Genomic DNA, 22,426 nt, shown 5'->3' on the forward strand with positions numbered 1-22,426 from the left:
AAAACTCTAATCAGCTTTCCGTCCTGCAGCCGATGGGTATTTTGTCCATTCTTGAAGAGGAGTGCATGTTCCCAAAGGCGACAGACGCCTCCTTTAAAAACAAGCTGTACGACCAACACCTGGGGAAGAACAGCATCTTTCAGAAGCCCAAACCATCCAAAGGAAAGGCGGAGGCCCACTTCTCCCTGATGCACTACGCCGGCACCGTCGACTACAACATAAGCGGCTGGCTGGAGAAAAACAAAGACCCGCTGAATGACACCGTGGTGGCGCTTTTCCAAAAGGCTTCCATCAAACTGCTCTCTCACCTCTTCGCCACGTATTCTACCGCCGACGGTGAGGCCACACTTAAAGACAGATGTCAAACTATTCGAAGTTAGAATGAGATTATGTTTGTTTGCTTCACAATTTCACTGTTTATCTCATGCTTTTATCAGCTGCTGATAGAAGTAAGAAAAGTTCAAAAAGAAAGGGATCTTCTTTCCAAACAGTTTCTGCACTTTTTAGGGTAAGAGCCAATCTGTTATTTCATTTATTAATCTGTTCTGTAAACCTTTTTGATGCAGTAACCTTCACTAACATTCACCTAGATTTTTTTCCTCTTCTCAGATGGGACGAATGTGTCATTACTGATTCAAATATTTGCTTTTAAAATATTCTTTGGGCCTCAAATAATAGAGCAAACCAGTGACAAGGGTTTATAGGCTAAAATAAAATTTCCAGCTCACGAAAAAGTCTCATTAAAGGACACATAAACTTTGAATTATAGTATTGTCATCTGCACAAATGAGGCTACTTACTGACGTTCCAGACACCATATTAAAAGGAAAAAGGCAAAAGCTGCAATATTTTTTAAGCCACAATATGAACAAAGTTGTTATTTCTCATTTATTTCTGTTGAATGAACAAATGTAAGTGGTCACAACATTACCTGACCGACACTTTTCAGTTTCATCAGTGTCATCCTTGACCAGCGTCGGCAGTCGTTCTAACAAATCTTATTAGTCAGACCTGAAAGTAGTATCAATACATCTAACATGAGAAAAATATAACCTGTCCATTGCCTGCAGGATAACTTGAACAAACTGATGGCCAACCTCAGGTCCACACATCCACACTTTGTCAGATGCATCATCCCAAATGAAACCAAGACACCGGGTAAGAAATAAACAAACAAACAACATGTTGATAAATTTTTTTTCTTTTTGGTTAAGCTGAGAAGATATATTTCTCCATGTGCTGTAGGATCCATGGATCATCATCTGGTTCTTCACCAGCTGCGGTGTAACGGCGTGCTAGAAGGTATCCGGATCTGCAGGAAGGGATTCCCCAGTAGAATTCTTTACGGAGATTTCAGGCAGAGGTAACGCACCCCGCGTTTCTTTCTTTGTTTCTGTTGTACACCAAAAGTTTGAAACTAAATTTCTTTATGTGGGTGGCAGATACAGGATTCTGAACACAACTGCGATCCCTGAGGGGCAGTTTATCGACAGCAAGAAGGCCTCAGAGAAGCTACTGTCCTCCATTGACGTGGACCATACACAGTACAGATTTGGATACACAAAGGTATTCTTACTTTCTGCAAAACTAATGGCTGAATTTTGGCACAAACCATTTATGATGTCCGAAAGAATTTAAAAAAGGAGTTATCAATCAGCATCTACCAACGCAAATACAGGTGTTTTTCAAAGCCGGCCTTCTGGGTGTTCTGGAGGAGATGAGGGACGAGCGTCTAGCTGTGCTGATGACTCGAATCCAGGCTGTGGCCCGAGGTTACGTCAGCAGGCTAAGATTCAAGGAGATGTCGAAGAACAGGTCCTTCTATTCTATATAATAACTATGTTAAAAAATATCTTCTTAAAAGAGATCCTTCTTCCTTTCTTGATCTTGTCTTTTGTCTACACTATGCACAGCAAAAAAACTTGAATTCTTCATTCCATTCAAAGTTTAATCAAAAACTTTCACTGTTTGTCACTTCATCTCTGCAGAGAGTCCATTTTCATCATCCAGTACAACATCCGTTCATTCATGAATGTGAAGAACTGGCCTTGGATGAGGCTCTTCTTCAAGATAAAGCCTCTGCTGCGAAGTGCAGAGGCTGAAAAAGCAATGCAGACCATGAAAGAGGAGTTCTCCCGGCTCAAAGAGGAGCTGGCAAAGTCGGAAGCCAGGAGGAAGGAGCTGGAGGAGAAGATGGTCGCTCTTGTCCAGGAGAAAAATGACCTTTACCTTCAAATCCAAGCAGTATGTAAACACAAAGTGGTCTGTTTGTATTGATTTTGATGCGTTTGGCATAAAAAGATCAGATTAAAAGGCACTACATTATCAATAATGAGGAAAGATAAGCGGAAACATTATTGATCCCTGTGGGGAAACAGGACAACAACAAATACGAAGCTAGAAGACAAAGGCATTATACCAAACACTGAATATATTAATAGCAGAACAGATTCAAGAAAGACAAAAACCTGGACAAACCTTCTGATTCAAAGTTTTTCTGAAGACACTAAAACCATGAAATAGCACATGTGGGATCATGTGGTGAAAACTTTTAAACAAACCAAAATATATTTCAGATACAGGAAACTATTCAGTTACTGTACTAATCTATATTATGGCAAGAAGAGAGACAACAGTCCGTTTTTACTATAAGACATGAAGATTGGGCAGCCCAGATCATTTCAAGAAAGCCTCTTCTTTGTCTGTGATGAAAGTGTGTGGTGTTGAGGAACGCTCCAGGAAATGAAGACCAAGAGTTCCCTTTTGCTGCAGAGAATAAGTTTATTAGAAATCAACAAGATTAGAGCTCACATCAGTGCTTCCTAGAGTTAATTTAAACATCGATTGTTGGAGGAGACTATGTCAATAGAGAAGAGAGCAGCTCAGACCAAGAGACACAAGGAAGGTACATTAGACCACTGGAAATGTGGCTACTCCGACATCCTACAGAGACATTGGATCCCATATAGTTTCTCAGTAAGGAAATGAGCCATTACGCACCTCCAGGCTCTGTAAAGGCTATTGAACAAAGAGGCAGAGTGAACGAGTTCTGCCTCAGATGACCTGGCCTCCACAATCACCCACGTAAACCCAGATGAGATTATTTGGGATGAAGAAAAGCAACAAGTGCTTATTTATGTGGTGATGACTTCATGAGAGGATGCCCTCACTGAACTAGTTGAAATAAAAACAATAAAAAGAAAGAAAACTCCTTAGTAGAGAATGTTGTCCAAGCTTTTGATCTGTTTTTGCTGTTATCTAATAATCAACCATATGTCCTTGCTCCTTAGGAGAGGGAGAACCTGTGCGACGCCGAGGAGAGGTACGAAGGATTGATAAAGAGCAAGATCCACCTGGAGGCCAAAATCAAAGAGTTGTCCGAGAGGATGGAGGAAGAGGAGGAGATCAATGCTGAAATCACAGCCAAGAAGAGGAAGCTGGAGGATGAGTGTTCGGAGCTGAAACGAGATATTGACGACCTGGAACTTACCATCGCTAAAGTGGAAAAAGAGAAATATGCCACAGAACATAAGGTGAATCTGATGATTTGTCATGTCGAGCCCTTCACATTGGATGAGTATTTAACACATGCATTTAAAAATGCTTCTGTCCTTAGGTTAAGAATTTGGTAGAGGAGCTAACCACTGTGGAGGAAAACCTGTTGAAGTCAGCAAAGGAGATCAAAGCTTTGCAGGAGGCGCACCAGCAGACTTTAGACGACCTCCAGGCCGAGGAGGACAAAGTGAACTCTCTAATGAAAACGAAAGTCAAGTTGGAGCAACAGGTCGACGATGTGAGTATGGAACGGCCTAATGCGTCACAAAACAGAGTTGTCATGTCTCGATTTAAGTGATTTCCCACTCTTCTGTGGTTTACATTGACATGTGTTGCAGCTGGAGGGCTCGCTGGAGCAGGAGAAGAAGCTGCGTGCTGATACTGAGAGATTAAGAAGGAAGCTGGAGGGAGATCTGAAGCTGTCTCAGGAGACCATCATGGACCTGGAGAATGAAAGACAACAGGCGGAGGAACGACTGAAAAAGTAAGCTGATGTATCATAAAACATGGGACACAGTTAGGTTTAGGGTGACGAACAACACGTACATGAATTTGGATCAACTTGTTTAAAGGAATAGTTAAGGGATAGTTCTGCATTTTGGCTTTTTTTGTTTGTTTGTTGAACAACACAAGAAGGTTGCAGGCAGTTGGATTCCCCAGTGGCTAATTTATCTTAACATAACTACCACAAACATGGGCCTGGATCTATCCCAATTTCTGTTTATCTGTTCTTCTGAAGCTTGTGATTATTCTGTACAAAAACTAAAGAGCGAAAACAACCAGCCTCTAAAAATTCTATGCAATGTAATGCTCATAAAACAGAAAACTGTAAAGACTACATTTCAGCTAGCAAGATATAGCATATTAACCAGTGAGCTTCAAAGGTGCTTTCAGACACCAGCTTTGTAAGTGAGGAGGAAAAGCTTTTTATAGCTTTATGATTATTTGTAGTTTCGATTGAAAGCCACGATGATTTATTTTTAGTTTAACACTTCTTGGTGAGAGTTAGATGATTAATACCGCTCTCATGTGAGTAGCCTACTGTAATTGTGAATACACCTAATAACAGTTAGCTTAACTTAAGTTAGCTTAGCTCCTCCAATTTTCACTTATTAATTTGCTATTGTTTCTTTAATACTTACAAAAACGGTGGTGTAAAAGTGTTCTTAGGCTCTGCTTTTGTTTGGAATATACAAATACAATTTACAGATTTGAAATGTGTAGGTACATTTATTTTATTCAGTCTAGCAGTTTCCACCTGTTACTAGTGTTTCCGCTTCGCTAAGTAGCTGTTAGCCTAACTTAGCATAAAGACTGGAAACAGTGAGCCTGGTGCCTAGCAGCACAACGAAAGCTCACAAATGAACATTTCAACATGTTGTTGGTTGAAGAGTAAGTTGCTGTTTTCAGTGTTATGTTACAGACTACTTTGTTAAGTCATATTATCAACATATGGGTTGTTCAGGTTTTATCCAGAATAAACTCAATATAGCACATGCTTTAGAAGCGCTAATGAACAGACTTTATTGCGTCTAGTTCCAGGAGTTGTTTCCTAGCGTTTCCTCTCTTTATGAGCCTACTTATCTTTCTGCGCAGATATCAAAAAGTCTTGTACATTTTGCAGAAAAGTTATAATTATACCTTTTAAATAAAAAAATAAAATGCAAATGGAAATGACTGTTTACATCTTAACCAAAATGTTTCTGTTTTCAGAAAGGACTTTGAAATCAGCAGCCTGCAGTGCAAAATGGATGACGAACAAGCTCTGAGCATTCAGCTTCAAAAAAAGATTAAAGAGCTTCAGGTATAATAATCATAGGGTACCTTTGTGGCAGTGTTTTAGTTGATGTTCTGTAATATAATTTTATCTTATTTTTAATTAAACTGCACTGCAGGCTCACAGCGAAGAACTGGAGGAGCAGACTGAAGCCGAGCGCTCTGCCCGGGCGAAAGTGGAGATGCAGAGGTCAGATCTGTCCAGAGAGCTAGATGAGATCACAGAGAGGCTGGAGGAGGCCGGAGGAGACACCGCTGCACAGGCTGAGCTCAATAAGAAGCGCGAGGCAGAGTATCAGAGGCTGCGTCGTGACCTGGAAGAGGCCACCCTGCAGCATGAATCCATAACTGCCACTTTACGTAAGAAGCAGGCGGACAGCATTGCAGAACTTAGCGATCAGATCGACAACCTTCAGAGAGTCAAGCAGAAACTGGAGAAAGAGAAGAGCGAGCTGAAGATGGAGATCGATGACATGGCGTGCAACGTGGAGAGTGCTGTGAGAAGCAAGGTAAATGCCCACCATCAGAGCGGAATAAATGTCTTAAAATGTTAGTGCTTGATAACCGATCATCAATAATATTTCAGGCTAATCTGGAAAAACTGTGTAGAAGCTTTGAAGACCAAGTGAATGAATACAAGACGAAAGCAGAGGAAGCACAGAGATCTCTCAGTGATCACACAGCCCTCAGTGCTCGTCTACAAACGGAAAATGGTACGTCTCTCATTCTAAAAACTGAAAAAGAACATTTAGTGACAGATGAATACATTTATCTCCTGTTTGTCCGGAATAGGTGAACTTACACGTCAGCTGGAAGAGAAGGAGATGACTCTCTCCCAGCTGAACAGAGGGAAATCTGCGGGGAGTCAACAAATTGATGAGCTGAAGAGACTTTTGGACGAGGAAATTAAGGTCTGGAGGGCTCAGTAAGGCCTGATATGCAGCAGTGATTTAAACCTGAGCTAAAGAACGAAAAGCAGAACTTGATGTTAGAAGGCCTGAGGATGATTAGTTGATTGATAGAAAAGTTTGCTGTTTGGATGATCAGTTAAAACTAAACTTCTCCAAAAAGAGAATGTGATTATTTTATTTTCTACATCGCTTATAAATGAATTAGAAATTAGAAATTGCTCCGTACCTGCTGAACATGTAAAATTCTCTGTTTGCCAGCAGCGTGATAGTGTGGTCATATGTTAGTGTTATCCTGCAGCTTGTTTCTGTTGCTTCCAAGTGATAAAAAAAAAAAAATATTGTTTGCCTCATCAGACAAGAAACGCCTTCGCTCACAGTTTTCAGTCATCTCGTCACGACTGCGAGCTGCTCAGAGAGCAGTACGAGGAGGAACAGGAGGCGAAGGCTGAGCTGCACCGCTGCCTGTCCAAGGCCAACAGCGAGGTGGCACAGTGGAGAACCAAATACGAGACGGACGGCATCCAACGCACGGAGGAGCTCGAGGAGGCCAAGTAAATGCAGCACAGCATGTTTCTCAAGTCAGCAGCACCGACGGGCTTCTTCTGCTTTAACCCGGTTTATCTCTGGTTCAAAGGAAGAAGCTGGCCCAGCGGCTGCAGGAGTCTGAGGAGATGACAGAGGCCGCAAATGTCAAGTGTGCATCACTGGAGAAAACCAAGCATAGGCTGCAGGCGGAGGTTGAGGATCTCATGGTTGAGCTGGAAAGGTCAAATGCAGCCAGTGCCACCTTAGACAAGAAACAGAGGAACTTTGACAAGGTGGTTTTTTATTTATTCTCAGACCTCATGCCCTCATTTGCATCATGCTGAGGCTGATTTTCCACTGCTTTTAGGTTCTGGCTGAATGGAAACAGAAATATGAGGAGAGTCAGTCAGATCTTGAAGCCTCCCAGAGGGAGGCTAGACTGCTGAGTACAGAACTCTTCAAGCTGAAAAATTCATACGAAGAAGCCCTGGATCACCTTGAGACAATGAAAAGAGAGAATAAAAATCTCCAGCGTAAGTTTTCTGCTGGTCACAGTTTTGATGGTAAAAGACAGCAATTAATGTGTTATACCTATGAACATCACGCTTTTCTGTTAATTTCCAGAGGAGATCACAGATATTACTGAGCAAGTTGGACAGTCTTCTAAAATTATCCACGAGCTGGAAAAAGTCTCAAAGCAAGCTGAACAAGACAAGAGAGACGCCCAGGCAGCTCTAGAGGAAGTAGAGGTTTGTATAATTTTCATTATCTTTAAAATCCTATAAAATAAAACCAACTTTAAATGCCAATTTCTGTCTCTGAAGTCTTCCCTGGAACACGAGGAGGCCAAAATCCTGCACCTTCAGCTGGAGCTGAACCAGATCAAGTCGGAGGTGGACAGGAAGGTGGCGGAGAAAGACGAAGAAATCGAGCAGCTCAAGAGGAACCACCAGAGGACTGTGGACACTCTCCAGGGCGCGCTTGACGCCGAGACGCGCAGCAGAAACGACACCGTCCGTGCGAAGAAAAAGTTAGAGGGAGACCTTAATGAGATGGAAATCCAGCTGGGTCGCACCAGTCGGCAGGCGGCCGAGGCCACCAAACAACTGAGAAACCTGCAGACCCAGCTGAAGGTTTGTGTGTTCACGTACACAAAGGTTAGACCAGAACACTGTGATGATGTTCATGCTTTTAAAACCTCTCGCCTTCTGCCTCAGGACACGCAGGTCCATCTGGACGAGGCCCTCCACAGTCAGGAGGACCTGAAGGAGGAGCTTGCTATCTTAGAGCGCCGCAACAACCTGATGGCGGCCGAGACTGAGGAGGTAAGGGCGGCGCTGGAGCAGTCTGAGAGAAGTCGAAAGGTCTCTGAGCAGGAGCTGATGGACGTCAGCGACAGGATTCAGCTGCTGCACACTCAGGTGAGCACACACTTTAGAGGACATGCGTATGCAAACAATGCAGTTTGCATTTGTACCTAATATAATTTTACTGTACCAAGTGCAAATTGAAGGTATTTAAGTTGTTTTTCAGGTAAAATAACAATAATCAATAACTCATAACTCCAGCTTGATAATAATTCTGTGTGTCTTTTTAACTTTTTGATTCTTGATCAGCAAGATTATTGGCAATTATCGCAATTTTGTGAATGTTTCCTAAGCAAATTATCAATTAGTTAATCATTAAAACTAATATTGTTTAATAAAATGTATCATTAGTGACAGTTCAGTAAGACATAGAGAAAACTGGCTCCATTTCAACTGCTCCAATAGTCATAATTGTACTTTTACTTGTGTATTTACATTTTCATTTACACCTGAATACTTCCTCCACCTCTTCTTTTAATTAACATGTCATATTTAAATGTCACTTAACCACCAGAACACCAGCCTCTTGAACACTAAAAAGAAGGCGGAGGCTGATTTGACTCAGCTGCAGTCAGATATGGAGGAAACCATCCAGGAGGCGAGGAACGCCGATGAGAAGGCCAAGAAAGCCATTATGGACGTGAGTCTCCCCCTAAATCTAATTTACTGCATGTGAGTCAGCACTGCTGGGCTTTGAGGTTGGGTTCAGATCTCACCGTGACTTTGCATTTGCATACAGGCTGCCATGATGGTTGAGGAGCTGAAGAAGGAGCAGGACACCAACTCTCACTTGGAGAGGATGAAGAAGAACCTGGAGGCCTCTGTGAAGGACCTGCAGCAGCGCCTGAATGAAGCAGAGCAGTTGGCTCTGAAAGGAGGAAGGAAGGAGTTGCAGAAACTGGAGAAAAGGGTATAAATCAATACAGAATAAAGACAAATAAATGTGTGAAAAGAAACCTAAACTAAGGTTGTTTTTAAGGTCCGGGAGCTGGAAAATGAATTAGAGGCCGAACAGAAACGCAGCAGCGAGGCTACGAAAGGTGTGAGGAAATATGAAAGAAGAATGAAAGAGCTCACTTATCAGGTAACAAGTACATCCTATTATTTAACAACAGAGCTGCTATTTGACTATATATATATATATATATATATATATATATATTCAAAAAGAGAGACGTGAAAGTCACATATTAAATTCTAGGGTGAAGAAGAAAAGAAGAATGCCTCGAGACTGCAGGATCTGGTCAACAAGCTGCAGCTGAAAGTCAAAGCGTATAAGCGGCAGTGTGAGGAGGCGGTGAGTGAAAATACTTCAATGCTGTTTGCACTGTGTCTGAAATAGGCGTATTTTCTATACTGTTTCATGTGGCACACAGGAGGAAGAAACCGGGAGCCATTTGGCCAAAGTCCGGAAGCTGCAGCACGAGCTGGAGGAAGCTGAGGAGCGAGCTGACATCGCCGAGTCTCAGTTGAATAAATTAAGAGCAAAGAGCCGCGACGTTGTCGGTAAAGGGGAGTAAAAGTCTTCACAGGTTCACTCCAGTTTAGGAAAGGTAGCATTGTCACTGCCTGCTTAAAAACATGTACTTGGCTTTGTTTTCAACTTTGCATATTTCATATTATTAAAATTACTTAATTCCTCTAAAACTGACATTTCAGTAAAAAAAAAAAAAAGAATTGGAAAAAAATTGAACATTTGGACAAAATCCAATAATGGAATTTCACTCTTTACTCAATTTTGTACTGAAGTGTCATTTATCTGTTTTATTTTCATCCCACTACACGTCCCACAACATTTCTCATAACAAATGTCCATAAACTATTAAATGGTCGACAGCAGAAGCAAGTAGAGCTGACACAATTGATGCTAAAATATGCCAAATCAGATGGTTTCTCATTCTCAAATATGAACATTCGCTGTTGGTCCTATTGAATAATATCAGTTGATTGTTCATCATTTTGAAGTTTTGACCCAGAACTGCAGGCAACACTTTCCAGGTTATACTTACATACTTTACTTAACATAATACAGCTTGTAATTAAGGTTTTTACTACATGTTATCGGTACTTTAACTTAAATAAAAGATCTGAAGCCTATTATAATCTATATTAACATATTATATGGTTTGGCCAGAGGAACAAGTGGAATAAACCACCACAGCAAACATGTAACAGACCTTTCATTAACAAATGCTTGTAGATGATTTAAACTCATCATTTCGATACATGAAGTGGACGCTCTGACAGATCAGTTTACTCATCATTAACAGGTTGACTCAACCTGTGAAAAGAGTTGTAAAAAATCTTCCGTCATTTTGGAAGTAGCTTTCTAAAACCCAAAAGAGACTACACATTTACATATAAAAATAACAGTCAAGCCAGGGAAGGCTGAATGAAATATGTGATTAGTTTGCATCATGGGAAATGCAGGACTCACGTCCATATGTGTCATCCTTTACTGCTTTATGGATGTAGCATATTAATGTATCTCCAGAGTAGCCTAATAAGTGATAACATATTTAATCAATATAAAAGGATATCATGCAATTTATTGCATTTTATCACAGTATTTGTTCTTTGGTTTTACCTTTTCTCTTTTAAAAGCTTTTGTTTCTGTTCTCTGTGACTTGATTTTAGTATTAAAGGACAACATCTTTAATATAACTATGGTGCTAGACTAAGACACCACTAAACTCATGCCGATTCATCATCCAACCATTGTAAAGTCAACCTAAGACTAATCTTCGATCAATGAATGTCTAGCTGAGATGCTTCTGTTAGACAAATGGGTCCACTGATGAACATCGCCATTAACAGAGCTGCACAACTTAATCTATGACTTTGTGGTTTTTTATGACAATTGTATGTTTAAAAGGAAGAGCCTGGTCTCCATTCTGTTAGTTCGGGGATTAGACGGAGCTAGGTAAGCAGTGACAGCTTAACGTGTTCCAGGAATAATGTCTTCATCGCAGTTATTTATGACCTGAACTAAAACCCCATTATTAACAAGACACAAAATTGATCATGAGAAGATGACGACACATTATTAATGTTCATCAACTATTGTTTAGTCTCTACAACCAATAAACCAATCTGATGAATATTTCTTTTTTTCTTTTACTAACAAAAAAACAGATGGTGATTGTATTCTGAAGACATCATCAGATTATCACTTGTAACAGCACTATACACACAAGATAAAATTACGAAAAATTAAGGCATTAAAACAGCGTGGTTTCACTCAGATGCTGCAGACAGATTTTCCGTTTTAACTGAGGCACATGGCTGATAATGAAATCTTACTCATTAACACTACATTCAGTCACCAACCATATTCAGTGCTTGTACCCCTAACAGTGATTATAATAAAAATCTGAACACAAACAATAGGTTTCCAGCCATTTTCAGACCTTGCAGCCATAAAAATCCACATTAGTAGAAGCTCACAGCTTCAGCTGAACGCCCCAGGGATGAGACGAAATACTTAAATGAGTTGGCCTGTCATTGAGGCGTTGTAGAAAAGCATGCCACTTAAAATGAACCTAAGGAAAATCCACCTTACCCTCCTGTCAGCGCGCCATTAATCAGCAGCAGCTGGTATGTTTGTGACATGTGTTGAAGTCCTTATGGAGCAGGGTTAGAGTTACCCAACTGTTTGTGTGGCTGTCAGCAGGGTTACTACAAGTGCTGAAGGTAACCCCCAAGAGAGGAGAGAGTACATGGAGTCGAAGGTCTGGAGGAGCTGACAGGTTCTTGTTTGCATTAACAGAAACAGGACACCAAGTGACAGGGGACAAACTAGACATCATCTTGTCATTTTAAGTCACATTTCAGGGTCGTTCCCTCACCTCACATATGGTCGGATTACTAAGCAGACCTACATGGGACAGGCACAGTCATAGGGCTCTGGACCAGAGCCTCTGTATGAAGTGAGTGGTACACATTTCTTATTGGAAAGTCAATTATGTTGACGTTATTCTAATTGTTAAAACAGACACTATAGCCATACACTCTTCCATATTGATGGTACATTAAGAGACAATGTGATGTATTTCCAAGCGGACAAGCTGCTGTTCACACTTGCTTCCGTGCACATCTCTCCCTAATATGATTAGATATCAAGTTACAGACACTCTCCCAAGCTCATTCTAAATGTGGCACAAAGTGCTTGCTGTGTGTTTCCACCTGCCTGCCATGCTCACACAGCCTTGGGTGTAGCACAAACTGAACAACAGTTATGTGTTAATGTGCAAACAATGCAGACAAACCAGACAACTTTCCTCAAGGTGGCTGGCTATCACTGAAGCCCGGCATATATTATGAATATAATATATATTTAAATTCAAAAGCAGGATTGATAGTATATTCAAACATACCACAAGAAACTTCCTCTGACCAAAAAAAATTAAAATATCTAAATCCGTCTCTATTAGTTGTTTCACATTTTTTGTCCATCATATTTAATGGATGGAGTCCCACAGGGTTCAATTCTAGGCCCAGTTCTGTTCTCTCTTTTAGAAAAAGCCAGCCGTCGTTTAAACCTAAAATCAGGGAATAGTTAAAAGAATAAAACTGCCGAGCCTCATTTGAGATCAAAGTTAACTGTCAGGGAGAGCTTAAACAATAATATATGTAGCTGACTATTTTCTACACATGCAATAATAGGTCATAATTTACCTTAAGGAATTAAATTATTATTAATCCTAATTAAACAATAAAAGTTGGGCAAAGTCATAAGTTTTTGTTTCCAGTACAGAACAATTCCATGGATATTACTCGATTCTGTATTGATTCGTATGATATCTGACAAGTAGAAATAATAGTATTTTCATAATTATGTAATATTAACATTGTACTGACATCTGTCTCCAGTTTAAGCCCATTAATCCAAACAAAGTGCCTTGGAGGTGAATGAGCAGATGGTTCTTATGTCCGGGGGGGATGTAAAGGTCGTTAAGCATCAGTGTTTATATATGTCGTATACACATAAGAAAACACACAATAACAGATTCTGTCATTGTTAATCAACACTTTTACACTCAATGGATCAATTAAGTCATTCGTCATGCATTAAATGTGAGAGGTCGTCCTGCAGGAACATCATCAGCTCAAGACAGTTCTTGACATTGTGGAAGGCATGTAAAAATAGTGCTTGAGGATCATCACCTGTCGCTGCTGACATGTTTCTAAGACCACAGCGAGATCCCGTGCCAAATTTAAGTGTCAAGCGAGAGATCGATAATGCAGCTTGACTGACTTTTGAGCAGAGTGACATTGCCAAGTTTGGAGCATCCGGTTTTCCTCGTCTTGATAAAAGGATCGTCAGCCAGCTGCCGGTGTTCACTTAGAAGATCTGTACTTATGGTGTCGGTCAGCATTTGTGGCGGGAAGTTCCATTTTTTCTCTCTTTGTGACCTGCAGCACTGTGCATCCTTTAGTTCATCTGAACTGGGATCTGTAAGTAAAATGTTGTTGTTGTTGTTTTTTAAACCACATTCATTTGATAATTTGACTTGAATTTAAATGTGCTTTTTTATCTTGAGATATCAGCATGAGCTCTGATGCCGAGATGGCCCAGTTTGGGCCTGCGGCCATCTTTCTCCGCAAACCTGAGAGGGAGCGGGTCGAGGCCCAAAACCGGCCGTTCGATGCAAGAACAGCGTGCTTTGTGCCTGATGTCAAGGAGCTGTACATCAAAGGTGTCGTCCAGGCAAGAGAAGGTGACCAAGCCACCGTGAAGACTGAAGCGAATGAGGTCAGCTCCTTTACGGTGCAATACATACGACACAACCCGGGCAATATTTGATATAAATGGGCTTTAACACGCTCTTGTTTGTTGTTTAACTTTGCAGTATTTTGATTTCATATTCTAGTTGGTTCTCGCCACTTTTCTTCCCTTGTTGCTGAATCCCATCACTCATGTTCTACTATCCCCAATCGATATCTTCTCTCATTTCACTCTTCCAGGTCGTAACCGTTAAGGAGGAAGACTGCCATCCGATGAATCCCCCGAAGTACGACAAGATTGAAGATATGGCCATGATGACGCACCTCAACGAGCCCTCTGTGCTGTTTAACCTCAAAGATCGTTATGCAGCGTGGATGATTTATGTGAGTAATGATTCTCTCTGTTTGTCTCAGTGGTTCTTCCTCTTATGGCTCACATATATTCACCTCTGCAGACCTACTCCGGGCTCTTCTGTGTCACTGTAAACCCTTACAAGTGGCTGCCGGTTTACGAACCGCAAGTGGTGGCGGCCTACAGAGGGAAGAAGCGCATGGAGGCCCCGCCACATATTTTCTCTGTGTCTGATAATGCATACCAAAATATGCTTACAGGTTTGTACAGATAAGGTCGCAGTGAATGGTATACTAGGTAATACTAGCCACTTCTTAGACTAAGATCAGTCGTACATAATCTCAGTTTGCCCTAAATTTATCCATCAAATGTGGAGATTTGGGGACATAAAGCTTATAGTATTGCACAAAATGAATGACGCACCTCATTTTTTAATTATTTTCTACATGGAGTGATTTTTAGATTTGTTCAGCCTTCACCTCTGTCTATTTTTAACTTTAATTTGTTACATTTTATCTTATTTATCTCATCATACATTAAATTTCCCCTTGCAGATTTATAATAGTAGTCTAATAAAAGTCTTATAAAAGTCTTATCCTATCTTGTCTTATCTAAAAATTCAAAACTAAAATTTCTCACAGCTTCCTAACATGGGCGTCCCCATATCTAAATAATTAAAAAGTAGTTCAGATTATAAATGTATGTTTTCAGAAGGAATTGACCGAATCTTTGCATGGAAAATCCTACAAGCAAATGTTGCTTGTGCGAAGTTAAGAGCTTTAATTTAAAAACATTTTCTATGATAAATCTGGTAAAGTATGTTGAAGAAGTTGACTGACAAGAAAATAATGAAGCTGCAGCTTCTGCATATGTCTTTGTCATCACCAGATCGTGAGAACCAGTCTGTCCTGATCACGTGAGTCTGTCGCATCTAAACTAAAAACTGGTCCATGTAATTTAAAACCATAGATTATAAAATGTTTATGGTTTATCTTGTGGTCTGCATTCACAGTGGAGAATCTGGTGCAGGAAAGACCGTCAACACCAAGCGCGTCATCCAGTACTTTGCGACAATCGCAGTGGCTGGTGGTGACAAGAAGGAGCAGTCTGGAAAAGTACAGTTAATCTAAACATGAAAAGACTCAACTCCAACTTACAGTGTGACCCCTTTAACATATGATTCTGATGGAGCTGGGTTTGTTTTTCCAGGGTACGCTGGAAGATCAAATAATTTCTGCAAACCCTCTGCTGGAGGCCTTCGGGAATGCCAAGACCGTGAGGAATGACAACTCCTCCAGATTTGTGAGTCTTAAAATGGGAAAACTCCTTTAAAAGCCCACAAAATGCTACAAGAGGTAAACTTGCTTATTAATTCTCATCACATAGTGGTTTTCTTGATTTTTTTTGTCTCTTTTTACAGGGTAAATTCATCAGAATTCATTTTGGGACCTCAGGAAAACTGGCTTCTGCTGATATTGAGACTTGTAAGTTTGTATTTATTAGTGTTTATAATATCCATTATGAACTTGAAATTCTAAATCATTACTTGTACTTTCGTGTAGATTTGCTAGAAAAGTCAAGAGTGACTTTCCAGCTGTCTGAGGAGAGGAGCTACCACATCTTTTATCAGATACAGACGGGGCACAAGCCTGAGCTGATAGGTAAACTATATCTCCTAAAGCATAATGTATCTTTAAGACTACACTGAAATAAGATTGGTTCTGATTTTGCTCCTCTGCAGAAATGCTCCTCATAACGACAAACCCGTATGACTTCCCCATGATAAGTCAGGGGCAGATCACTGTGGCCAGCATCGACGACAAAGAAGAGCTGGTGGCCACCGACGTGAGCTAACTCTTTATTTCTAATCGCTTTTAAAAGCATACACACAAAGCTGATTATTGTTTTTCCTGTTTAACAGACGGCTACTGATGTCCTGGGCTTCACCAATGAAGAAAAACTCTCCATCTACAAGCTGACCGGCGCTGTGATGCATTACGGGAACATGAAGTTCAAGCAGAAGCAGCGGGAGGAGCAGGCCGAGCCTGACGGCACTGAGGGTGAGTCCTTCAGTCTTTACATTATCATTAGACATTCAGGTGATATTAATTAAGGAATCCTGTTTGTCTCTCAGTGGCAGACAAAGTCGCTTTCCTCATGGGGCTGAACTCTGCTGACTTGCTGAAAGGCCTTTGCTACCCCAGAGTGAAAGTAGGGAATGAGTACGTCACCAAGGGACAGACAGTTCCCCAGGTACAGTAACAGCTCAAAGGTTTCTGGATGAAAATAATGCACAAGCTGGATGAAGTGATACTCACTGCAGTTACAGTCTATGAAGACAGTTACCAAAGTTTTATTTGATTCATCGAGCTTCTAGGAAATTCTCACATTACCTGAAAACACCTCCAACCTCAATGATCTGTTGGTAAAATCCACAAGAACTTGAAAGCAGAGTCCAAGATGACACCCAGTCACTTTAACATAAATGAACATGATTGAAAATATATTGATAAAGAGTCATAATACAGAGTAATAACCGACTTTGCTTGCAGTTCAGTGTGTCCTGTCAACAGTTTTACACACCTGTTTATATATGTATTTTCTGTTTTTGTTGTTGCAATACCACTAGTGTCCACAGGGACAAAGTGTCAGTAAAGCTGAGTCTGTGCAGCTCGGTAAATACATTCATTACAATGTATGTCCTGGCTTCACCGCTTTTATCTATTCAGATGGTGTCTGTTGTGCCTAATGACAATTGTTTCCACTGGTATTAACAATCAGAGCTTAGCTGCAGAACTAAAAACAAACAAAAAATAATAGTAATTGCTGGCATTTTGCTTGTATTTTGGCGTAGAGAGAGGATGCTTAAACCATAAGCTACCAGGTGCCATTAAAAATGTAGACAATATCTATCTATGTAGCTTGCTAGCCACTTAAGTTGTAAAATTTAGCTTGGATAGTGGTAAGTATCAGTGACAGTCACAAGCCTGATGGATTTGGCATTGGTGATCTTTGTGCGTAGCTAGCTTACTATTATCATGAAAATAAGGTGTAAAGAAGTCACAAAAATGCCAACAAGCGTGGTTGAGATGGACGATAAGGATCTGTCTTTCAACTTTTTACGCAGGTCGCCAATGCAGTTGGCGCTCTGGCCAAATCCGTCTACGAGAAGATGTTCTTGTGGATGGTGGTTCGAATCAATGAGATGCTGGACACAAAGCAGCCGAGGCAGTTCTTCATCGGCGTGTTGGACATCGCCGGATTTGAGATATTTGACGTGAGTTTTAGTTAGTTTCTAACAGTCAGATAAACAGTTTTATGTTGTTTTTTGTTAGTTTTGTCCTGAGTTATTGTTCTTGTTGTAGTACAACAGCATGGAGCAACTCTGCATTAACTTCACCAACGAGAAGCTGCAACAGTTTTTCAACCACCACATGTTCGTACTGGAGCAAGAGGAGTACAAAAAGGAAGGGATTCAATGGGAATTTATCGACTTTGGTATGGATCTGGCAGCCTGCATTGAGCTCATTGAAAAGGTTAGATAAATCTACTGAACTCTGAATGGTCCTAACGTCGGTTTAGACATTGTGTCTCAAATGTTCACATGATGCATTCCAACAGCCAATGGGCATCTTCTCCATCCTTGAAGAGGAGTGTATGTTCCCCAAGGCCTCAGACACTTCTTTTAAGAACAAACTCTACGACCAGCATCTGGGAAAAACAAATGCTTTCCAGAAGCCAAAGGTTGTCAAAGGCAAGCCTGAGGCTCATTTCTCATTGGTGCACTATGCCGGCACCGTGGACTACAACATCAGCGGCTGGCTGGAGAAGAACAAAGACCCGCTGAACGAGTCGGTGGTGCAGCTTTACCAGAAGTCATCAATGAAACTGTTGGCTTTTTTGTATGCCTCATTTTCTGGTGCAGAAGCAGGTACCCTATTTACCGTTGAGTTTAAAATGATAAGCATCCAATAATGGACGCAGCAAAAGCTAATGTCAGCTATAACTCTGTTTCCTCTTTGTAGAATCAGGTGGTGATGCTGGAGGCAAAGGTGGAAAGAAAGCAGGGAAGAAGAAAGGCGGTTCGTTTCAGACAGTGTCTGCAGTTTTCAGGGTACAGACATGATAATCATCTGTCGCTTTATAATGATCCTTCGAGGTCATTTTAGATTATTACTCCAATAATCTCAGCCTATTCCAGCCTGTTATTCATTTCACATAAACTATGCCATCTTTTATTCTCTTTGTAGGAAAATCTTGGAAAACTAATGACCAACTTGAGGAGCACACATCCTCACTTTGTGCGATGCCTTATTCCAAATGAGGTTAAAACACCAGGTGCGCGCAAAAGCTTGTTGGTCCAATTCAAAATGGCTATGCCGAAATGTGCTCCTTTGTCTGATGCCAACCAATTTGTGTGGACCTTTCTGCAGGAATCATGGAAAACCACCTGGTTATCCACCAGCTCCGCTGTAATGGTGTGCTGGAGGGTATCAGGATCTGCACCAAGGGATTTCCCAGCAGGATTATTTATGCTGACTTCAAGCAGAGGTCAGACCATTAACATTCACACACTATATATCAAAGTAATTTATCAAATATATTTCATTTAGAGATAACCTATGTTTATCCCCATTCAAACAGATATAGAATCCTAAATGCGAGTGCCATCCCAGAGGGACAGTTCATCGATGGAAAGAAAGCCTCTGAGAAGCTTCTTGGTTCTATTGACATTGATCACACACAGTATCGATTTGGTGCTACAAAGGTGTGCAAGTGTCCCAGTGCTTCATAGAGTGGGGAAAAGTTCTGAAAGTGAAAATCCTTTACAAGCAGCATACTGATTTTGTTGCAGGTCTTCTTTAAAGCGGGCTTACTCGGCACCCTGGAAGAGCTGCGAGATGAAAAACTAGCCTCTCTCGTGACCCAGACTCAGGCTCTGTGTCGGGGTTATCTGATGAGGACAGAAATGTCCAAATTAACTGCACAAAAGTACGGCCATAATCAGTATCACTCCCCAAAGATGATTAAAAATGAATCTAATTAAACAGACTACAAACCTTTGCTGTGTGTCTTTCAGAGATTGCATCTGGATCCTGCAGTATAACCTGCGCTCGTTCATGAGTGTCAAACACTGGCCGTGGATGAAGCTGTTCTTTAAAATAAAGCCACTTCTAAAGAGCGCAGAAACTGAAAAGGAGATGGCGACCATGAAAGAGGACTTCATCAAAAGTAAAGACGATCTGGCAAAGTCAGAGGCCAAGAGGAAGGATCTTGAAGAGAAAATGGTCACTCTGTTGCAGGAGAAAAATAACCTCCTCCTGCAAGTCCAGTCTGTGAGTGTCGTGGCAACTTATTGTAATAAATGTCCAGGTGATCTTACGTTAAGGATGTCCTGTCGGTTTCCTAGGACTCAGAAAATCTGTGCGACACAGAGGAGAAATGTGAAGGCTTGATCAAAAGCAAAATCCTGCTCGAGGCCAAACTCAAAGAGGTGACCGAGAGACTGGAGGACGAGGAGGAAATTAACGCAGAGTTGACGGCTAGGAAGCGGAAGCTGGAAGACGAATGCTCTGAGCTCAAAAAAGACATTGATGACCTGGAGATTACTTTGGCCAAAGTGGAGAAGGAGAAACATGCCACTGAAAACAAGGTCTGTGGTGACAAAAGGACATTTTAGGACATATAGGAATATATGTGTTTTCAGCCTATCAGTTCTGTTTTAATGCAGATTAGGGTTAGCAGCCATGCTAACAGCTCTGTGCAGCTTACCGTAGGTGCAGTGGAGCTTAAAGCTAATAGCTAATGCTGATGTTAATTTATCTCAGTGCTAAACTTCTCATCCAAACGGCATCTCCATTTGATTCCTTTTTAAGAGGTCAAATTAGTGTTTTGGTGGTATACAACACAACTTATCAGCTACTTTCAATGCAGCCTTAAGATGTCTCATCAGACAGCTCAACACACATGACCCAACCCACTCAGCAAACCAAAGCACTAACAAGTAAGGAACCCTTTCAGAGGAGAGGGAAAACATTTTACAGACACTCATGCATGTTCAGTTACCTTGTTGTAGCACTTAGATCTACAACAACCCAGATGATAGAGGGTATTCACACATACCCTGAGCTTTAGAAGATATGGTGTTTACCATGTTCACCACATGCAAACATTTGTTAACCGAAGAACTGGAATTATTTTAGGTAACTGTGCAGCACATATAAATGTCTGTGGCACAGTTTACGTCAGTCCAATTATGTCAACCCCAGGCTGGTGCTACATCATCAGTCATTGGGATAAATGGGTTTGATAACATTTCTTGGCAGTCCATCAAAGATTTAAGCGTGGACCGGTGTGGAGGACCGGCCGACCAGCCTTTTCCCCGAGTATGTGTGTGTTCGATTATTTTCATTTTCATTCGAAATGTGTTTATTCGTATAACCTGCTGCAGGTTAAAAATGTAATGGAAGAGCTGGCTGCTCAGGACGAAAACATTGTCAAACTGAGCAAGGAGAAGAAAGCCCTTCAAGAGGCCCATCAGCAAACACTGGACGACCTTCAAGCAGAGGAGGACAAAGTCAACTCTCTGACCAAAGCCAAGTCGAAGCTTGAGCAGCAAGTGGATGACGTGAGTTCCTGTAATGCAGGCAATCGCTGTTGTTATTTAACGTCTCAATTAACTCGGTGCAATTTCCCTTTTAAAGCTTGAGGGTTCATTGGAGCAAGAAAAGAAGATCCGCATGGACCTGGAGAGGGCCAAGAGGAAGCTCGAGGGGGATTTGAAGCTGACGCAGGAGTCCCTGATGGATCTGGAAAATGACAAGCAGCAATCTGAGGAGAAAATTAAGAAGTAAGCTCATGCACTGAGCTTGTGGAATAAGGATGAGAGAACTCAAATTAACGTTAATTAAATATATCTTCTTGTCTTCACAGAAAAGAATTTGAAAACAACCAACTGCTCAGCAAAATCATGGATGAGCAAACAATAAACAACCAGCTTCAGAAGAAGATGAAGGAACTCCATGTAATAAAACTTGAAATCCTTAATAAATGAGATTGACAGTAATCAGCTGTCCTCTTGTGAGAGAAATGTTTTTCTGTTTTCAGGCGCGAATCGAAGAACTGGAGGAAGAAGTCGAGGCCGAGCGAGCAGTCCGCGCCAAGATCGAGAAGCAGCGCTCCGACCTCACCAGGGAGATCGAGGAGATCAGCGAGAGGCTGGAAGAGGCCGGAGGAGCCACCGCCGTTCAGATCGAGATGAACAAGAAGCGGGAGGCTGAGTTCCTCAAACTGCGGCGCGACCTGGAAGAGTCCACGCTGCACCACGAGGCCACGACCGCCGCGCTGCGCAAGAAGCAGGCGGACGGCATGGCCGAGCTGGGAGAGCAGATAGACAACCTCCAGAGAATCAAGCAGAAGCTGGAGAAGGAGAAGAGTGAACTGAAGATGGAGATTGATGACTTGTCCAGCAATATGGAAACAGTTGCAAAAGCAAAGGTGATATTTATAAAACTGTAATTAGATGCCGAGTAAATCAAACATTTCTTTATATAATGGAATTGTGTTGATTTGTAGGTAAACCTGGAGAAGACATGTCGCTCGCTTGAAGATCAGCTCATGGAGCTGAAGACGAAAAATGATGAAAACATGAGGCAAATCTCAGATGTCACCAATCAGAGAGCTCGTTTTCAAACTGAGAACGGTAATTCTCCTCATCCTTTTATTACATTTATTTTACTTTTATTATTATAAGGCTATAGAATGGTTGATAAAAATATATTTTCTCATTTTTCACTGTTGTAGCTGAATTTTCCCGACAAATGGAAGAGAGAGAAAGTCTCATTTCCCAGCTGACCAGAGGAAAGCAGGGATACACAACACAGATTGACGAGTTAAAGCGACTGATCGAGGAGGAGTCAAAGGTCATCAAAGTTCACGCTTATAAACACCATCACTTTTCCTCTTTATTTTTTTTATTGGTTCATGTTTCATATTCATATCCTCATCCACAGGCTAAGAATGCCTTGGCTCACAGTTTGCAGTCAGCTCGCCACGACTGCGATCTCCTTCGCGAGCACTATGAAGAGGAACAGGAGGCCAAAGCTGAGCTGCAGCGCAGTTTGTCAAAGGCGAACACTGAAGTGGCTCTCTGGAGGAACAAATACGAGACGGATGCCATCCAACGCACTGAAGAGCTGGAGGAGGCAAAGTTA

At 41.4% G+C, this 22,426-nt stretch overlaps 1 protein-coding gene across 3 annotated transcripts in view; it reads left to right on the forward strand.

Annotated features, from left to right (window-relative positions):
* Positions 1–22,426, forward strand: part of LOC311506703 (myosin heavy chain, fast skeletal muscle-like) — a 31,365-nt gene that overhangs the window by 5,217 nt on the left and 3,722 nt on the right. The window contains exons 1-28 of one of the 3 annotated variants that reach the window (XM_084570764.1): positions 13,633–13,889; positions 14,102–14,245; positions 14,317–14,473; positions 15,102–15,129; positions 15,226–15,328; positions 15,423–15,515; positions 15,634–15,697; positions 15,776–15,874; positions 15,955–16,058; positions 16,135–16,273; positions 16,348–16,466; positions 17,341–17,490; positions 17,579–17,749; positions 17,835–18,144; positions 18,239–18,327; positions 18,464–18,551; positions 18,647–18,764; positions 18,858–18,981; positions 19,069–19,205; positions 19,294–19,549; positions 19,624–19,866; positions 20,665–20,841; positions 20,918–21,063; positions 21,147–21,237; positions 21,321–21,710; positions 21,789–21,915; positions 22,017–22,135; positions 22,226–22,422. In XM_084570764.1, the coding sequence (XP_084426890.1) occupies positions 13,686–13,889; positions 14,102–14,245; positions 14,317–14,473; positions 15,102–15,129; positions 15,226–15,328; positions 15,423–15,515; positions 15,634–15,697; positions 15,776–15,874; positions 15,955–16,058; positions 16,135–16,273; positions 16,348–16,466; positions 17,341–17,490; positions 17,579–17,749; positions 17,835–18,144; positions 18,239–18,327; positions 18,464–18,551; positions 18,647–18,764; positions 18,858–18,981; positions 19,069–19,205; positions 19,294–19,549; positions 19,624–19,866; positions 20,665–20,841; positions 20,918–21,063; positions 21,147–21,237; positions 21,321–21,710; positions 21,789–21,915; positions 22,017–22,135; positions 22,226–22,422 (4,187 nt within the window). In that variant the 5' untranslated portion in view covers positions 13,633–13,685. Of the gene's footprint in view, positions 1–29; positions 361–437; positions 509–1,070; positions 1,159–1,245; positions 1,364–1,442; positions 1,567–1,678; positions 1,816–1,988; positions 2,245–3,290; positions 3,534–3,616; positions 3,794–3,893; positions 4,040–5,268; positions 5,360–5,450; positions 5,841–5,917; positions 6,045–6,123; positions 6,243–6,596; positions 6,794–6,876; positions 7,061–7,134; positions 7,301–7,391; positions 7,517–7,591; positions 7,901–7,984; positions 8,189–8,648; positions 8,775–8,873; positions 9,045–9,113; positions 9,219–9,335; positions 9,432–9,510; positions 13,890–14,101; positions 14,246–14,316; positions 14,474–15,101; positions 15,130–15,225; positions 15,329–15,422; positions 15,516–15,633; positions 15,698–15,775; positions 15,875–15,954; positions 16,059–16,134; positions 16,274–16,347; positions 16,467–17,340; positions 17,491–17,578; positions 17,750–17,834; positions 18,145–18,238; positions 18,328–18,463; positions 18,552–18,646; positions 18,765–18,857; positions 18,982–19,068; positions 19,206–19,293; positions 19,550–19,623; positions 19,867–20,664; positions 20,842–20,917; positions 21,064–21,146; positions 21,238–21,320; positions 21,711–21,788; positions 21,916–22,016; positions 22,136–22,225; positions 22,423–22,426 lie in introns of those variants that run through there. The other 2 variants (XM_084570762.1, XM_084570763.1) reach the window with 2 other exon arrangements.

This window comes from Chelon labrosus (assembly GCF_963514085.1).
Source record: "Chelon labrosus genome assembly, chromosome: 21".
Lineage (NCBI taxonomy): Eukaryota > Metazoa > Chordata > Actinopteri > Mugiliformes > Mugilidae > Chelon > Chelon labrosus.